General features: G+C 36.2%; 1 protein-coding gene across 14 annotated transcripts in view; it reads right to left on the bottom strand.

Moving 5' to 3' along the window:
* Nucleotides 1-19,405, bottom strand: part of KIDINS220 (kinase D interacting substrate 220) — a 104,298-nt gene that overhangs the window by 42,442 nt on the left and 42,451 nt on the right. For all 14 annotated transcript variants that reach the window (XM_067703755.1, XM_067703756.1, XM_067703758.1 and 11 more), the window contains exons 19-22: nucleotides 18,801-19,044; nucleotides 18,547-18,635; nucleotides 16,922-17,066; nucleotides 12,617-12,779 (exon numbers count right to left, since the gene is read on the bottom strand). In XM_067703755.1, coding sequence (XP_067559856.1) covers nucleotides 12,617-12,779; nucleotides 16,922-17,066; nucleotides 18,547-18,635; nucleotides 18,801-19,044 — 641 coding nt within the window. The remainder of the gene's footprint in view (nucleotides 1-12,616; nucleotides 12,780-16,921; nucleotides 17,067-18,546; nucleotides 18,636-18,800; nucleotides 19,045-19,405) is intronic.

Below are 19,405 nucleotides of genomic sequence, written 5' to 3'. Positions count from 1 at the left end.
CTCTTATTTCTTGGCCGACCGTGCTAACAATGTTTCTGGTGAAATACTCCCCCCTCGTGGACTTTTTGGACATTGCAAACAGAGGTCATGTGCTTCGTGGTTTTACATAAGCATCTCACCATTACCTTAGCACTTCAATTAGCTGGCATTTTTATTATACATTACCTTTGCTTATTCTCAAATTTTGAAAAGTCTTAAAAGTATTTTCATTTGAAATTCTGAAATCACAAACCTCTGTTGAAAAAAAATAATTTCAGGGAAAATACTGATCTCTACCTGATCTCTAATGGTATATTTAACTTTTTGGACAAATTTGAATCCTTCAATAATCATGTTCGTTTTTTTAATGTAAATATGCATAATATTCTTATTGTATTATAAAATAAACTATAAACCTGCATAGGTAATGATATTTTTTATTTTACATATTAAAACATATTTAGAAAAACTGATTTTTTAATACTGTTTTCAAATAGTCTTCTTAGTTAATATATTTTAGTTTTTCATGTTAAAGTTAGAAACACACAACTTTGAAACATTTAAAATTCCTTCTTTGGGCTTCCCTAGTGGCTCAGTGGTTAAGAATCTGCCTGACAGTGCAGGGGACACAGGTTCGAGCCCTGGTCTGGGAACATCCCATATGACGTGGAGCAACTAAACCCGTGCACTGCAACTACTGAGCCTGCGCTCTAGAGCCCGCGAGCCACAACTACTGAGCCCGCGTGCCACAACTACTGAAGCCTGTGCTCCTAGAGCCCGTGCTCCGCAACAAGAGAAGCCACCACAATCAGAAGCCCACGCACCGCAACAAGCAGTCCCCACTCACAGCAACTAAAGAAAGCCTGCACGCAAGAATAAAGACCCAACGCAGCCAAAAATAAATAAATTAGTTTTAAAAAATTCCTTTTTTGTTCTATATTAGTATAAAATACTGAAAATGGCATTATGAGTTTAAATGAGAAAATATTTAAAAAATCAATTTTACCCTATTGAAAACAAAAGAAAAGCTATTGAAAACGCTATCAAGAAAAAAATTACAGACACTTAGCAGACATAAAAATGGTATAAAGGCTTAAACACACAGATGTACCAGCTGTTTAAGTGCTAAATATCACAACTGATTTTATTTTTTTCAGTTTTCCGTACAAAACCTACTGCAGTTGGTAGACACAATCAGAACTGAATGAAGCACTGATTTGGGGTTTTACATAAGTTGCTAAGAAGTTTGCATTTTTTTAATGGAAAAGATAAATTCCATCCTCTAAAAAAATGTGTATTTGCTACAACATTCCCATTGATACACAATAAATGATTCTAAATATTCACTTGAAAATGAATAAATTATATCTGGAAATAATAAAATTAGTTTAGTTCTGCATTTCTAATATCTCAGACCCACTGCCTAGCTCCGTAGTCACAGACAGCCTCCTGGCTTCCAGAAATGGGGCTGGGGAAGCTCCAACAGCTATGGCCGTATGAACTTAGGTAATGCCCGCTCTCTCTGCCTCCCAGAGTTATGAGTATTAAATGAAATAATCTAGGCAAATCCAATGTGTGGCATATATTGAGGGCTCAAGTAATACTAGTTACTGCTTTTATTAGCATGTGCCGGCACGTAATAAACTCTATAAACATTCGGTTAATGAATGAACACAATCAAAATGTTTAGCATAACAAAAACAGAGTCCAGCTAAGTCAAAGGGCCTTTTTAAACAATACTGACAACAGCCTGTAAATAGAAACTAAAGTGGGAGGAACCTGTCTCAAAGTGTGCCCATAGGAAGCAACTCCAAATCGGGCCATTCATAAAACCATTACGAATGTAAGAAACCTTCCAAACGCAGCTGAACTCACCGTTACAGGGAAATGCCTAGGAAAACACTGCTTTGATTTTACTATCACCTGACAAAAGGCAGAACCTACTAGGTATCAGCTGAAATATGTAGTCACCATTCAACCTTTGTGTTCTGAAAACGTTCTATGTGCCTTGCCCAGGGATCTACTGGTATTAATGACAAAGGAAAATGTTTACCCATGTTTAGAACCAAAGAAGGACACGTCTGTATGGACAGTTATTTTTTTCAAGATAAAATGTGGCTTCTCATTTACCACCTTCCCCAAATCCATGCCTTCCTCAATGCAAATGTCATCATCATATTTCTTTATTCTTTCAGAAATACCCACTACTGCCTACTCTATGCCAAGAATGTCTAGAAACAAGGAATTCAGAAAGGTTTAAGGAAGTTACATTTCGTGGAGTTAAGAGTCTAGTTCAGGAAACAAATATTAAAGAAACAGCAATGCAAATATTTATAAAAGGTAACTATGGGAAGTATCATGAAGTAACATACCAGTGTATAATGAACACATCTAATAAAATCTTGGAGACTGGGATATGCCTGGATACAAAAGGCTTCCCGAGGTAGTGACATTTAAGGTGAGACCAGAATAAGGTGGGAGAGGGGAGGATGGGCCAGAGATAAATACAGGTGGAAAGGTAAAAGGCAAGAGGGAGAAGGCATGAGGAGGGGCCGGAAATCCATGCTAAGATCGTTTGGAGTTCCAGATAAACCTGATTCCTGTATTTAGAATTCTGACCAACTATTTCTCATTATCCTTAGAACCCAATTTGATACTGAAATGACCACCACTTCCATCTTACACTACTCATACATCAAATTCAATACTACTCTACAAGCAAGGTGCTCTGTACACCTATCAGTTTTCAATGCAGCGGGAAGCACCTTTCACTCTCAAGCTGGGGTTTAGATGTGAGGGGTAGCGGGGCAGGACAGGACATGCAGTTGGCAATTCCAAAGGAAAGAGGCAGGTGAAAACACTGACCCAAAAATTACGCTTATAAATCCATCGTTTTATCAGAAAATAAAGAATAAATGATCTTAAGAAACATGAAACTATTACAGCAGAAGAAACAGGCAGGGAAGTCATATAAATTCTTGCAGATGTTTAGAGTAACTAATGAGTTTTCTATCAGGACACTGCAACAAGACTATAGATGATGTTACTCATTTCTCATCTCTCTCATATTCGTGGAGTGCCACCATGGACCATTCTCTACTGCTCATTTCATCTTTACTGTGCGACTGCCACCTACTTTCTCCACAACTTTCCATTTACCCTAATTTTTCTACCCAGTTTCACTGTTATCTTCTTCCCAGCACAGGATTCTGAAAATACACTCCCTTAGGTCAACAGGGTTCCCTAAGTCGGTTCCAAGTTACACTGATATGACCAAATAACAGGCACCTTAGAGCATTCCGGGTACGTGTACAATTTTTTCAAGGCCCTGCAGTGGATCTCTATTTTACTCAGAGTAAAAGCCAAAGTCCTTACAATGTTCCTCCTAAAAGTTGTCGGTGACCCGCACCCCCTGACCTCCCCGACCTCATCTCCCCTGCTTCCCCCTACAGAATTCCCTCCAGCCACACCAGATCCCTTGTTGTTGCTGTTCCCCAAACAACCCAGGCACTCTCCAGCCTTAGGCCCTTTGTCCAAACTGTTCCCTCTGCCTAGAAACGCTTTCCCTAGATACCTACTTGGCTAATTCTCTCTCTCCTCCTTCAAGTCTCTGGTCAATATTTCTCTCCTCAAGGAGGCCTCCCCTGAGCCTCTTGAGCAGTCTGGACCCTGCACCACTCTTCCTCCCCCTAACTCTGCTTTTTATTTTTTCCATAGCACTTGTCACCTCTTAACATGCTGTAGAGGTGTGTGTTACAGAGACTGTTTATCACTCATACCTCCCTGATAGAGTAATAAGCTCCTCAGCTTAGGGATCTGTGTCTGTATTGGTCATGGACATATCCAGGCTCCTACAATGGTGCCTGGTTCATAATGGGTGCTCAATAACTATTTCCTGAATAAATGAATGAATTCTAAGCTTTCTCCCATTAATTTCTCTCATATGTTTGGATGTTGCTACGAGTCTGGTAGCAACAATAAAGAAGTAGCAAAATATATAAATAGATAAACTCAAAAAACAGTCAAACATGTCTAGTTTTCATGCTTCTTTTTTTTCTCTGAACAACAAACAGGCATGATTTGCAGGTATATCGAAGTAAACTAAAAAATTCTGCCCTTCACCTTTATTTATCTTTAGGAACCTGAATTTTCCAATCAATTTCCACAAAGACAATGAATAAAAATAAACAATGCATAATAAGAAATGCATGTTTAACTGTCAACATTACATTTGTTTACGGCATCTTTGTTCATGGTTTGAAGACTCAATCTTCACATTAAACCTAGCAAATATACTGTTATTTATTTTATCCAGTTAAAATATGATTTCTATTTTAGATTATATTTTATTTTTTTCAGCACAAACCTGCTTAGTTTCCTTTCCTATATGGAGAATTATTTCATGATTTTGCAAAAAAATTCAATCAGGTTTTTTTTTTTTTAAAGATAAAGATATTGATAAAGTATTGAACCCCTGAATAAAGTATTTACCTTATATATACATTAAGGGCAAGAGTGTTTTGGGGCAAAAAATGGAAATAATAACTATACACAAGACAGTAATTTAATAATGGTGGAATGATGACAACACCAACACCTACAGAGAAGACACATCATGTCAAGAAGATAGAATTTCATTAAGATTCTCAACTATATATAAAAAACACTAAAAGAGCATACATAAAACAGTACTGGGAATAAATATTTATAGTATCTCAAAACCTAAATTAAGAAAAAATCATCAGTACAAAGAATGTACTTTGTGCTACAAAGGAGATAAGACTTCTTTGCAAATCTAAACTACTGTCCAATTTTTTTATGCTATTCAAATTTATAACTTAAGTCCACATGCAAAAGAAACAAGCCTGTGCATAATCTGGGCCACACAATGGGGTAGGGAGGGGTACCAGTAATCACCCAGAACTTCAAGGAAAGAGGAAGGCGGTGAGTGAGAGCTAAACAGAGGCATGAGATAACTAGAAGTGATAAAACTAAGCTTATGAAAACTTCGGGTGAGTATCAGGAAGGACTATCAGATGATACGATGTTTTATTATGAAAAACATCCTAAGTACAGAAATACTGCTACTTGAATAATTTAAAGATACTGAATTTAGGATAAATGCTACAAACTAGATGTCTGCAGTGTCTAGTCAGCAAGTAGTAGATATTTCCGCAAAAAGAAAATGGCTATGATTCTGAGGTTTCCTCAAAACTTATTAAATTGTTTTTAAAAAATCAAAATAAAGGACCAAAACAAAGTATTGTTTGGTAAGGCATTATCCTTATCACAAAACTAATTCTGACCACATCATCCTAAGTAAAAGGCTGGTTGAGCAGTGTCAAAACAGAAATTTGAAATATTATCTTCATGAAAACTATTTAAATTGATCTTTTAAAAACCTCTATCACTGCTTAAAATGCGAACTGAAAAATATCAGAAATAAAGTTTTATACTAAAATATCTCAATGGTGTCTAAAACTCTGTAATAAAAGTAGACAGAAAATCTTTATCTACAGTTTTTATTTTACTCCCTTTCTTCTTACTAAATGTATGTTAACAAAAAAAGCCCTCAAATGATCTAGACAAAAGCTTTTAGCTCAACACATAATTGCCAGAAAATTACAATAATTGTACCAATTAAAATAATCTTGAATGAACAGTATGTCATCTTAATGTTCCAATGGTTTACAGAGGGATCTACTTAATTAGCTGAAATTGCTTTCCAGTGTTAGTATCAAATGTCATTTGTTAAAAGTTGAACAATTTAGAAAATAATTTAACAAAGCAATTTTACCAAACACCAAGAACCAACATTTTCTTTTTCAGCTGAATATATCAAGCAGATGTGTCATCAAATTGCTATAAAAATAAATGAGGCTTTTTATGGATTAAAAAAATTTTACTACTAGTGTTAAAAATACTATTTTCTGATTGTTTTCACCAAATCAGATTTCTTTAATAAAATAAATGAATATCAATTATATACTGCTGCTTTTTGTCTGTTGTAAATAACACTTTTTATTATTCAAATGACAAGCAATAGCATCAGAGAACTCAACTATGGTTAACTAGAAACAGTCATCTAAGTTATTCTAACATATTCCAATATATGATTTTTCAATGTTGATCAAATTGGCTTCCTATAGTTTTTCATTAAGAAATCATCTTAAATTACTTTGTCAATTCCTTAATGAATTCTCAGATTCTTATTACATTGTCTTTTTTCTCTTCCTTAGACTACCGACAAAGCAGTCTTTATAAGTATTTGCAGGTATATAGGACACAATTATTTCTTTAAAAAAAAAAAGGCATCTCAAAATCACCCTGAATCCAACCCATTCATGGATGGCAGGCCCACCAAGAGCTGAAGTCCAAAATAAGAAATTAACTTAATGGTAAAACAAAGTTCCCATTACCTCATTATACCTCCAATATATAACAATCTATATTTATTTGAACAAAATAAAATATTCCCCCTACAAAAATTTACTCCAAGCTATTTTTATTATATGATTAAAAATACCCCCCCAAAAGCATTTCTTTGACAAATGTTCTACTGATATATTAATGAACAGGGTGAAAAATTACTATTATCTTTAAACTACAGGTGATACATTCTCTTTTGTCTGTAAGATATATTTTAATTAATTAAAAATATAAATTTTTGAAAGTTTCCTTGAATATTAGGAAGTCATATAAGCTTGAGGCTCAAATGCTAGAAATTAGGGTGAAAGTTTTAAAAGGTCAAGTAATTGCCTATTAGCAAATAACAGTAGTTTTAGCCTGAAAAGTTTTCTATCATCCAGAAGGCAATGTTTTAGCCTGACATTGATAAAAACCTGTTAATTGGCCGTTAGAGCCATCACATTTTTACTTTCCTCCAGTCGTTTCAAATATGTATGTTTTACCTTCAATCAGAATATAAGTTTCTCAACACTTGAGTATTTAGGGACAAAAGATATGTTGTATGTAATACACCCTCTAATGGTCTAGGAAAAAAAAAAGGGTGTGTGTGGGGGGGCGGGTAATGGTGTTTTGGGGAGATTCACGCTGAAGTATTTAGGTGTGAAAAACACTTTTGGATGGTTTGGCAAAAGGAAAGTGTATGTATGTGTGTGTAGATATGTGTGTAAGTTGCTCGAGGGCCTAAGATGCTTTGTATAGTTGTCTCTCTATGTACCCCACCTGCTCAGCCAGCCCCTGGAACACATGAAAGCACAAAGGACAACAATCTAAGCCCTGACCCATAGTAAAAACTCACACTAAATACACATTAAATGAAGAAAATTAACTAGAATGGATAAACAAAAATCAAGGGAAGCCATTAGGTCTCACACCTACTCATCTTGGTTTCTTTAAGAAAAGAGACAAGATTTCAGGAAGGCATGTTTTATTCAAATGATAATATCTAAAATGAGACTGAGGGCTTCCCTGGTGGAGCAGTGGTCGAGAGTCCGCCTGCCGATGCAGGGGACACGGGTTTGTGCCCCGGTCTGGGAAGATCCCACAGAGCGGCTGGGCCCGTGAGCCATGGCTGCTGAGCCTGCGCGTCCAGAGCCTGTGCTCCGCAACGGGAGAGGCCACAACGGTGAGAGGCCCGCGTATCGCAAAAAAAATAAAATAAAATAAAATGAGACTGAAATACTCTTCATCCTTTTTATATCTTTTGTCTCCCAGCGACTATCCCAGCAAAAAAGTAACTAGAAAACTACAAAACCATGACTTTCTAATTTAAATTACTGCCAATGATAAGTTAAAAGCTCATTTTCATAAAAACATGCTCAATATTTTCTATATAGTTTGACAACATGCAGAAGAAATAAGATAAATTTTCTGCAAAGAAATAAGACACTGTGCATTTAAAAAAAATTTTTTAAATATATGTGATTTTTCACTTGAATAGCTCATTAACCCAAGAGTTGCAGATTCTGATCATACTTGACCTCACTGATGGACTGTCCATCTTACTTCCTACAGGAACAGAACTGGCTAACTTGACTTCTTGGCATTTGTGGATTGCAGGTCTTAAAATACTAATGAACACTGCACCGTCTGCATCCACTTGCTCCATGCCTTTTAGAGGTACCAGCTGATTCTAACATTAGAATCAATCAATCAATCAAGTGTGGTTTGTGATTCATCCTGCCACCATGAAACAAAATGGTAGGTTTTTTTTTAAAGCTTTCAATAGAGCTACGTATATATACATAATGATCTTCAATTACACGTGGCATGTGTGTAAAGGTTACTAAAACCACATAAGTGTACTAAGGAATACAGTTCTTGGAATCATTTAATGTAAACTATGTCCTTAAGTAAAAATCTTAACAAAGCAACAAATATTTACTGAACTATCACTATGGAGAACAAAAGTAATGGGAAGAGGAAAATTTCTTAATAAGAACCAGGTACTTCATGTTTGTATCCCTCCTCTCTTTTTATTTGTTCAAATCATAGCGTTTATCGTCCTATATTTTAACTATTTACTGTGCTTTTCCACTGCGTTAAAATGTCTTTTTAAGTCACAGAGAAGGTGAAAGAACAGGACAACCAACTCCCAAACACACCTCACCTAGATTCACAAACTGTCAACATCATGTCGCAATACACTTGCTATCTCCCTCCTCCCCATATATAGGTACATGTATACACATCCACATAATATATACACAGGTATACTTACAGACATGTGCGTATCTACACACACATACATACACTTTCCTTTTGCCAAACCATCTGAAAGTGTATTTCACACTTCAATACTTCAGCATGAACCTCCCCCAAACACCCTTACCATGCCTAAGGAAATTAACATTAATTCAAAAATTCTTCCTTACCAATTGCCCGCAAAATGCCCTTCAGTGACCTGCTTTTCTTCTGATACAGATCCCTATCACAGCTCACACACTGCATTTTGGCTGTGGGACCTATCTCTTCAGTCTCCCCCAGTCACCAATATGGAATTCAAGCCAGTTGTCTTGTAGAATGTTCCACATTCCAGATTCATCTGGCTGCTTCCTCAGAATTAGAATCATAGTACAACACGGCTGGCAACGGTACCAGAAAGGTGATGTGGTACCTTCTACCACATTTTATCTAGTGGCCTATGATGCTATGCACCCCATTAATGATGCCAGGCTTGACTGTTTGATTAAAAATGCGATGACAGCCAGATATCGCCACTGCAAGCACGTGTCTTCGCTGTAATTATATGTAACCTGGGGGTGATATTTTGAGACCATGTACGCCTCCTGTGTTCCCCAACAACTTTCCTCCAGTGGTTTCTGCAACCACCGATGATCCTTGCTTGAATCAATTATCACACTGGGGATTTAAAAAAATGATAATTTTTCTACTTCATTCATTCCTTCTACACTTATCTGCTGGCAGTCTCTTAAAACAAAGAATTATTCCTTTTTCCTCTCTTCTAAGTATTACTGTGGACTCACTGGATTTCTTTTGTTGATATGTTATAATCCATTACCATCATTTTTCTTTGTGATTCTCAAATGGGCCCAAGTTTGAAAGGTGCTCCTTCAAGCTAAGTCCTGTGCCCTTCTGTGCAGACCTCACTGTCTTTGAACATTCTCCTTCCTTGATTTCTGGCACAACAATGCAGGCTCCCCCTGAGCTTTCCCTGCCTTAGACCTGGAATCAGCCATTTCTCCAAGGAGTCCCAATCAGAAACCAAGATCTAGGCACCAGATGCACTCACAATTTGGGGGTATTTTTGCTCCCTTTTGGTGGGCAAAACTAGAGGAAACCTCATTTTAAATTATGAGTTAATATTTAATATCTCCAAATCCAGTCTACTACCATAGTGCTCCTCCTAATTTCTTCGATTCAATATTTGTATATCCCTTCTCCCACAGGGAGAACACTGGCTTCCAAAAATATCTATTAATTCATTTTTTACTCTGTCCTATGATACATTCAAAAGGATTTCAGGAGTATAATACCAATACTATTATCAGCAACAAACCTACTAAGCTCAAGATTTCTTTGCAGTTAATTTTGTCTTCAGTATATTATACTAAGAATAAAGAATCAGAGAACTGAGTTCAAAGGTGTTTGAATTAATTTTTTTCTGTGTGGTTATATTTTCAATTTCATGTACCATTAGGATCATCTCTTTCTGTTTGTATTCAATATTAGGGTTTGCTTTTCCCATCCTTTTTGTTTCTCGATTATGATACGAAAGGCAAACTACATTAAAAATATACATTCAGAGACATCTCATTCCCCATCTAAGTAAGCATCCTCTTTAGGTAAACATTTTTATTAGTTTCTGGCTTACCCTTCCCATGGGTTTGTTTTATATTTTCATGAAAAATAATATATACTTACATATGTATATACAGACGTACTTATTCCCCCTTCTTCCTTATACAAACAGAAACATGTTATATACTCTTTTGCATTTTTCACTTACTAATATATCCTGAAATTTTCACCATATCAAATCATAGCTTTTTCTCATTTTCTACAGCTACGAGGCACTCTATTATGGAAGCTGTGCCATAATTTATCCAAGCAATGTTCCCATAAATGTGCATTTAAATTATGCTGCTACAGATAAGGTCACAATAAACAACCCTGTACAACCAGTTTTATAACTGTGGAGGTGTGTGTTTAAATTTCTACACATGAGATTATAGGATCAAAAAGTAAACATATATTTGCCTGGTCGCCTTTGTACCTCCAGCATCAGGACCAGGGCCCCCAAGTAGCAGACGCTTAGATTTTTTTTTGAGTGAACTCAATTATGAATTTTTTTGAGAGCTTTAAAAACTTTTTGTTTATTTTCACATCTCTCCTGCTTCTATTTCCTGAGGACACAGACCTTCTTTCACCAATTACTCACTCTCTTCACAGAACATGCAGAGGGCCCAGTGCTGGGAACCCTAGGCACACTGTCCTTAACATGTGAGAAATTGAGCAATGTTCCCGGACTCCTGAGACACAATAAACTTCTAAGCATTATATTCAATTAAAGGAAGGTGAAGAGACTGACTTGAGTCCTATGTGTATCAAACCAAAAACTGTGCTCATCTAGCAAACATTCATTATTATACAGCACCTATGCTATGATGCAAACGTTTATTCATGAAATAATATTTTACTGCACAACCAAGGGAAAAAACAGTCATGTATCTTATAATAAAAAGATGATTTCTAAAACATCAAAGAGCAGATGCAATCAGTGACACTGCTCCACAGACCCATGGTAGCTGTGTTTCGCTGCCATCTACGAGAGCACCTACTTGACACAGCTCACAGAATTCAATCTGTTTAATTTAGCACAAATTAAACAGCAAAACCTACAAGAGCTCAAGTCTGTAGACTTGATACTACAACCAGCCTCTATATTCTAGAATCAGTTATTCACCTAGACAATATTAGATAAAATATGTACATGAAAACTGGGGATTGGAAAATAATGAAAACCACATGCTGACAATACTCTAAGAAAAATTACTTGGTATCTTAAAAGTTCTGATGTATAAACTCTACACTGAATGGTTCGTTAGATTTAATATTTCATTTACATGTTCAAAAGAGTAGTCTCAATTATACCAAGTTTTATACAATTGTATAGTTCCCTTGTATTATACTTTTTCTAAGAGGTATTTTTATTTAGAGTTGTAACTGAAAACTTTGAAGGTATTAAGTATTCTGGTAAACAAAAGGGATTATAATTTTATTTGTTTATTTGACAAGAAAGTCAAACTCTTAAAACTTGCCATGTTTGACATTTCACTGAGCATTAACTGTATGGCTTTCCAGAAAAAATTAATCAATTTCTTTACCAGAAGTAGATTTAAAAAGTACTTCAGGGGCTTCCCTGGTGGCGCAGTGGTTCAGAGTCCACCTGCCGATGCAGGGGACACGGGTTTGTGCCCCGGTCCGGGAAGATCCCACATGCCGCGGAGCGGCTGGGCCCATGAGCCATGGCCGCTGAGCCTGCGCGTCCGGAGCCTGTGCTCCGCAACGGGAAAGGCCACACAACAGTGAGGGGCCCACGTACCGTGAAAAAAAAAAAAAAGTACTTCAAATGACTGACTATAAAAGAAAAATAGTTCTTTTTATTGTTTTATAGAACAACTTATTGTTCTATAAAAGAACAATAAATTGTTCATATATTTTATAAATCCTTTATTGTTTAATGCAAAGAATGTTTTCCAGCCAGTATTCACAGTTCCCCAAATCCTCCAGATATAAAGCTGTGAATATACCTGCACTAATGATTTGGAAAATGTAACCTCCTTAATATTTCTATAAAGACACTTAGAATAAAAAATAAAATAGAAATAAATAATAATGTTTTAAGGTTTTCATTTTGTATATATAAATAACATCGAGCTAACAGGACTATGAAACATTTTTCATCATATAGGTTACACTGAGATAGGAAGAATATAGACAAATAAGTCTGTAAATTTTCCATAATGGGATATATACCTGTGCTAATACAACTCCAAATTATAATGGAATTAATGAGAATGATTAGTTGAACCCGGAACTCTACATTTTATACATTTTGTATTCATTTTGCTTTATATGCATTAACTTTCTTCTGAAAAGTCAACTCAGTCTAAGGTAAACTTAAATATAAAGAGGTCAGATAAAGTACCTTTCATAGATGGTTTTCAATGTCATTTGATCTGGAATACCTTCAGTCTCTTCCAAATATAATATGAGCCATGAAGTTCGGTATGGCCACTGCTCAGTAAGGTTGATCCAGCTAGCAAGCCTGTCCCAGTTGAAACTTATCTGATTGGCTCTCAGTAATCGCCCTTTAAGGAATACAAAAAATGTTTTAAATTAATAGGCATGTAACGTTAAGCCAAATATTCTGTATATTCAAAAATAATTCAACTTTAAATCTTTTAAAATTTGCCATTTAATTTACACTACAAACTGAAACCTAGTACTTATATGGATATGGCTTAAACACAACTCTGTTTAATTTTAAAGTAATTTTTTTGTGATTTGCCGTTGGTGCTACACACTGCTTTGATGACATTTATGCAGGCAAAAATCTTTCAGGATGGCATGTCAGACGGTCTTGACCCTACCCACAATCATACAGCAGAACATCAATGCACCCATGATAAGCCCCATCCTCCTATGGACCTTGAACAAATCCAAATATGCTGGATTGTACATTTACCCGTTTTATTACGGGTAAATGTACAATCCCACACACTTTCATTTTTATGTACTAAGGGTGGCTTATGTAAGTAATCTATCAAGTGAATAATAATATGTTTCTAAAATTTGTTTACATATATTTAAAAACTCCTATCACCAGGGCTTTCTTAGGACTCTAATTCAGTGTTCTACCATTGGGCATGCCTACATTAGGACACTTGGCAATCCCTGAACTTTCGGAACAGATGATTTGTTTCATTGCTTCATCAATTTTTCCTTGATCTTGTTGGAATTCTGAACTGCTGATATCATTGCTTTTTAAACATTGTCAGTTTTATTTCATCATTATCTAGACTAAGATATCTATTTGTTTTGGTTCAAATATGAATCATCCCTTTCCTTACTACTAATAGATATAGATTTGTAATTCCCCCATCCAATTCTTCCCATATCCTCAACCCTCATTCCCTCAGCAGATCTGCTTTTATGGGCAAACCACATTATCATCACCGGATTCCTTTTCCCCTAGAAAATGGGATCTGGTCTGCTAAAAACGTGACAAGGTCTTTACTTTCAATCCAAGCGAGCTACGGTCACATGCATTTGAGAGCTACAAAAACTCACTGACGTATCACAATATACGGATATATGATACTAACGCTGGGGATAAAATGCTTAACGAAAGAGATATGATCCCAGCCTTCATGAAGCTTACACTCCAGTGGGCCAGACAAATAAATCAAACAAAAATCATGAAATGACTTAATCACAAATTGTGACGAGAGGAGATCCACTCTCAGTAGAGTATAAACAGGTTAACACAGAACTAAAAGTTTAAAACCCTAGACAACTAGAAGCAAGGCATTAAAATGTGCTTGCAACATTGACAACATACTTCTTGAACTTTAAAAGATAAAAAACTGGTGAAAAAAACTTTTAGAACTGAATTGGAAACATGGGTTAAAACAATATGTGAACTAATTTTCATCCCATGATTAGGCTTGATCCCCCACACATTTGTGGGAAGGCAATGAAGGCTTCAAATCTAACTACAGTTGCTCTATTGAGTTTTTAAACCTCACTCATTCAGTATGTTAGTTACTGATGACAGACACAGAAGGCTTACTCCCCACCCTAAAAGAACTCAAGAGTGTACTGGAAAAGATGGATAGATAAGAAAACAATTACTTACAATCCTAACAGATAAGACTCTTCTGGAGATACACACATATTGCTGTGAGAAAATAAAAAATGCACTCCAAATCCAGAAGCAGCAGTTACAGGAAGGTTTCCTTAAGAAAGTAACCCCTAGAACTAAGCTATGCAAGGTGAGTATGAGTCAATCTGATGAGGAAGGGCTGAGGCAAGAGGAGAAAGTTAGGGCAGTCAAACAAAGGCAACAGCAAATGCAGTCATGAATTCATGAAACTAGCAGATACAGAGAACAGACAAACTATTTTAAAAGTGTGAGTGAATAAAAATAACGTTAAGTATTTGAAGTGTTCTAGCATACAACAGTTAAGAAATAAAGCAGCAGCGGGGGCTTCCCTGGTGGCGCAGTGGTTAAGAATCCGCCTGCCAATGCAGTGGACATGGGTTTGAGCCCTGGTCCGCGAAGATCCCACATGCCGCGGAGCGGCTGGGCCCGTGAGCCATAGCCGCTGAGCCTGTGAGCCCAGAGCTGCTCTGCAACGGAAAAGGCCACAACAGTGAGAGGCCCACGTACCGCAAAAAAATAAATAAATAAAATAGATGTATAGAAAATCTGAATTTCAACATTTTAAAATATAAGCGAATTAAGACATCCTAAGTTCATGGATTGGAAGACTTAATATTGTTAAAATGTCAATATTAGCCAAAGCAATCTACAGATTCAATGTAACCCTGTCAAAATCCCAATGACATTTTCTGTAGAAACAGAAAAACCCATCTTAAAATTTACATGGAGTCTCAAGGGACCCTGAATAACTAAAACATCCCTGAAAAAGAAGAACAAAACTGGAGGAATCACACTTCCTGATTTCAAAACTTACTACAAAGTTACAGTAATCAAAACAGTGTGATATTGGCAAAATGCAGACATAATAGACCAACAGAACAGAATAGTGAACCCAGAAATAAATCCTCACATATATGGTCAGATGATTTTTGAGAAGGGTGCCAAGACCATTCAATGGGGAAAGGACAGTCTTTTCAATAAATGATGCTTGGAAAACTGGATACCCATATGCAAAATAATGAAGTTGAACTTACCTAACACCATATACAAAAATTAACTCAAAATGGATCAAGGACCTAAATTTAAGACTTAAAGCATTAGAAAACACAGGATAAAAACTTCATGATATTGGATTTGGCAATGATTTCTTGACATGACACCAAAAGCACAGGTAACAGAAGAAAAAAATAGACAAACTGAACTTAATAAAAAATTTTAAATTCTGTATATCAAAAGACACTATCTGTAGAATAAAAAGGCAACCCACGGAATGGGAGAAAATATTTGAAAATCATATATCTGAAAAGGGATTAATATCCAGAATATACAGGGAACTCCTAAAACTCAACAACAACAGCAAAAAAAGTCCGACTCAAAAATTGGCAAAGGACTTGAACAGACATTTCTCCAAAGAAGATACATTAATGGCCAATAAGCACATAAAAAGATGCTCAACATCACTAATCATTAGGGAAATGCAAGTCAAAACTACAATGGGATACCACCTCACACCCACTGGGATAGCTATTATCAAAACACCAGAAAACAACAAGGTTGGTGAGGATGTAGAAAAATTGCTTGTTTACTGTTGGTGGGAAAAACTTCTTTTTTTACTATGGAAAAAAGTATGGAGGTTCCACCAAAAGTTTAAAATAGAAACACCATGTGACCCAGCAATTCCACTTCTGGGTATATACCAAAAAAGAACTGAAAGCACTGTCTCCAAAATATATATGAACACCCGTGTTATAGCAGCATTATTCACAACAGCTAAAAATATGGAAGCAACCCACATGTCCATTGACAGATGAATGGATAAGCAAAACTTGGTATACACATACAGTAGAATATTAGCCTTAAAAAGGAAGAAAATTCTGAAATATGCTACAACATGGGTGAACCTTGATAAAATTGTGCTAAATGAAATAAGCTAGTCACAGAAAGACAAATATTGTATGATTCCAACTATATGAGGTATTCAGAGTAGCCAAAATGGTAGAGACAAAGTATAGTGGTGGCTGCCAGGGGCCGGGGGGAGAGGAGCAGGAGGATGAGAAGAGAGTTCCAGGTTTACAAGATGAAGAGTGACGTAGATGGATGGTAGTGACGGCTGCACAACTATGGGAACTGTACCCTTAAAAATGGTTAAGTTGATAAATATTTGTTTATTTCATTTAACAATAAAAAAAGAAAAAATATGTATCTTTGAAAACAGAAAGAGCAGCATGTAAAATCTGAATTTCAACATTTTAAATTATAAATTAATTATACTCAGTTATACAAATTAGCATAAAATTATGTTTATACGAAGAGAAAAATTAAAGCTGAGAAGAAATTTTAAAATTTTTAAGTCATCGAGTTTTAAAATAACAGTAGACAACTGGTAGTTGATTTTCATTGTCAAAGCTAATATTGGTTTTATTAGACACACTTAATGCGAATAAAACTGGTATTCAGCAGTGTAATCATATAAACCCAGTACATCCTTTTGTTTCTGAAATTGGATTGCTTTATTAATGTTAAGCCTTATTATCTACCACACAACAGTAAGAAAACAAAATTCACCTGTCACAGAAACAATATTAAGTAATCTTCTCATGGTCTGAGGACTTATGTCACTGAACCAGTCCTCTGTAACCAGCAGTTTTGTGAGATCAAAGGACATCTGCCGAGTAATCGTGCGCTGCATCTGTCTTCTTCGGTAAGTATCCTGAAACAGTGAACCCATACTTCGAGCCTGAGAACTTAAGGCTTTTTGAGAAGTTAATATATGTTTATGTCAACAACAAAAACAATCCAAAATTTTAGTCAAAGAGAAAGACTATATAGTAATAACAGGTATTATTATTACTTCCTGAGGCAGAATATTTACAGAACAGTTATAAAGTAATATTAGCAGCAACTGCATCAAATGCTATGGTTTAGCTTCAGATGTATTTTGATTTATAGTTGCACAGAGAAAGCTCGATGCCTTGAAGATCATAAATAAGCAGAATTGTGTAAAGAAAATTCAACTCAAACTCTTATGGGAGCTCAGTATTTATAGGAACCCTGAAATAATAAAGCAAATAACCCCTCATCTAGATTTAAGGATTCAGCATTTTGATTTTTAGGTTATTTTTAAACGTATGACACAGCTGCTCTAACTATCCTCACATCTGCATAAGAATTAAAGGCTCTCTCCTGGGTGGGGTGGGGTAGGGAATCCCATCTAATCAGAGGAGGAACAGGCACAACAAAGGTGCGTTCTCATCTAAGGTCATGAGACAGGGGAATGTGGATACAATTATAGGGAACCCAGGAGTCCAGACTCACAGGACAGAAATTCAAAACTGTAAATCACACCCTGCTCTTAATTTAGAGCTGTCAACTGTCATTCATAATATTATTTTCACATCCATACTTGTACATGGTAGAGGCATAAAGTCAAAATATCACTGAAGACACATTTTTTAAAATGTAAAATGTCCCAATTTAATGTTAGCAAACTAGGGGGGAAAATAAATGGCGCTAATGCTAGCCCAGCCTAGCCATCCTTAAGCAGCACTATCACCATAACTTACCTGCAAGTGGACATCTTCCTGCCTTGTAATACTCCCTTATTCTTTACAAAAGAAGGCTCCTAAAGATAGGGTAGGACAGGGAAACTACAGTGTTCCAGGAGAAAACCAAGGGACTGGGAAGGGCACAAAAATCACTATGTGGGGAGAAAAAAAGAGTACACATCTCACAAACGTCGGGGAAGGAGGAAGGCCAACAGGAAAACAAAGCAAGGAATTGTTCTCACACTACACGCCTCTCTCTCCCTTACAGCTATGGTGACATGGGTCCCTGGAATAAACACAACTTGACCTGGAATGAACCCAGTGGTTCTCTAACCCTCGATGAAATCATCTGGGGAGCTTTAAAATCTCACCCTCAGAGGTTCTGATTCAATCAGTCTGGAATCTGGAGTGGCACCTGGGCTGAGAGCAGGCTGGGAGAGGACAGGCACTCCTATATAATTTACAGTTATTATGGCTCTAGGTTCAGACATTCCCTGAAAAACCACCTGAAGCTGAAAGGAAATCCAATGATAAAATTTACTGATGAGCTCAACGCAGTATTTATAAAATATTACGTGGCATCACCTTGGTTTTATTTAAATAATAGCAATACAAACAAATGGCTCAAAACATAAGGTAACTTACCCGTCTATTAAGGGCCGTCTTACTACCAAGTTTTGTCATCTCTCCAAGGCTGTTTTGTGAAACTCTCCTGTCAGCATCTTCCTGCAACCCTTAAAGAATTTATCAAGAAAGCACCATTGTATTAAAACTCTGTTGTATGTGATATTTAAAGAGTAGTGAAATATGAACAGTATTTTTCAAGGTAAAAGGAGATGCACCATAAAAAACTATAGAACTACTTCAAACCCAAAGTACCTGAGGAACTCGATCTCTACCTGTATTATCTGAGCATGGAATATCTCCATTAGCTGTTGAAGTTACAAGAAATTTTCTTGCACTGCTTAGTCCACGACTATTGAGGAAAACAGGCAGATGAACTATGTTGCGCATATAGTCATGTCCATTGATGTTTGAGTCACGAAGCACGCTGTTGAGGTTCTGGTTAATTGCCTTTATAATAATATGTGGATCACTTGCAAAAATAGCAATGAATGGGCCTTTTGAAAACAGAACTCGGACCTGCGGTAGAAGAAATGTATAGTTATGATAAGATAAAAACTTTAAATTATCCAAAGTAATAAAGCACCTCTTCAAAATCTGTGTTGTCCTTTGGTGACTATATTTTTAAAATACCATTTCCTTTTCATTCAAGTATTATTCTACATGAAAACAAATTTTACCAAAGTCTCAATCTGGTTTGTCACCATCTGACACTTTTTCAACATTTGAGAGTGATAAAATCTCCAAAGAAAACAATTAATCCTGTCGTATTTCGAGACACTTATGGTCTACATAAGAGGTAAGATCAACACACATGAGAAATATTCATGAATACAGATGACGTACTAACCACATTGGTCTCCGACCACAGTTACACACT

The sequence above is a fragment of the Pseudorca crassidens genome, chromosome 14 (genome assembly GCF_039906515.1).
Source record: "Pseudorca crassidens isolate mPseCra1 chromosome 14, mPseCra1.hap1, whole genome shotgun sequence".
NCBI lineage: Eukaryota > Metazoa > Chordata > Mammalia > Artiodactyla > Delphinidae > Pseudorca > Pseudorca crassidens.
Note: the sequence above shows the minus strand (reverse complement) of the source record. Positions and strands in the feature narration are given on the sequence as shown.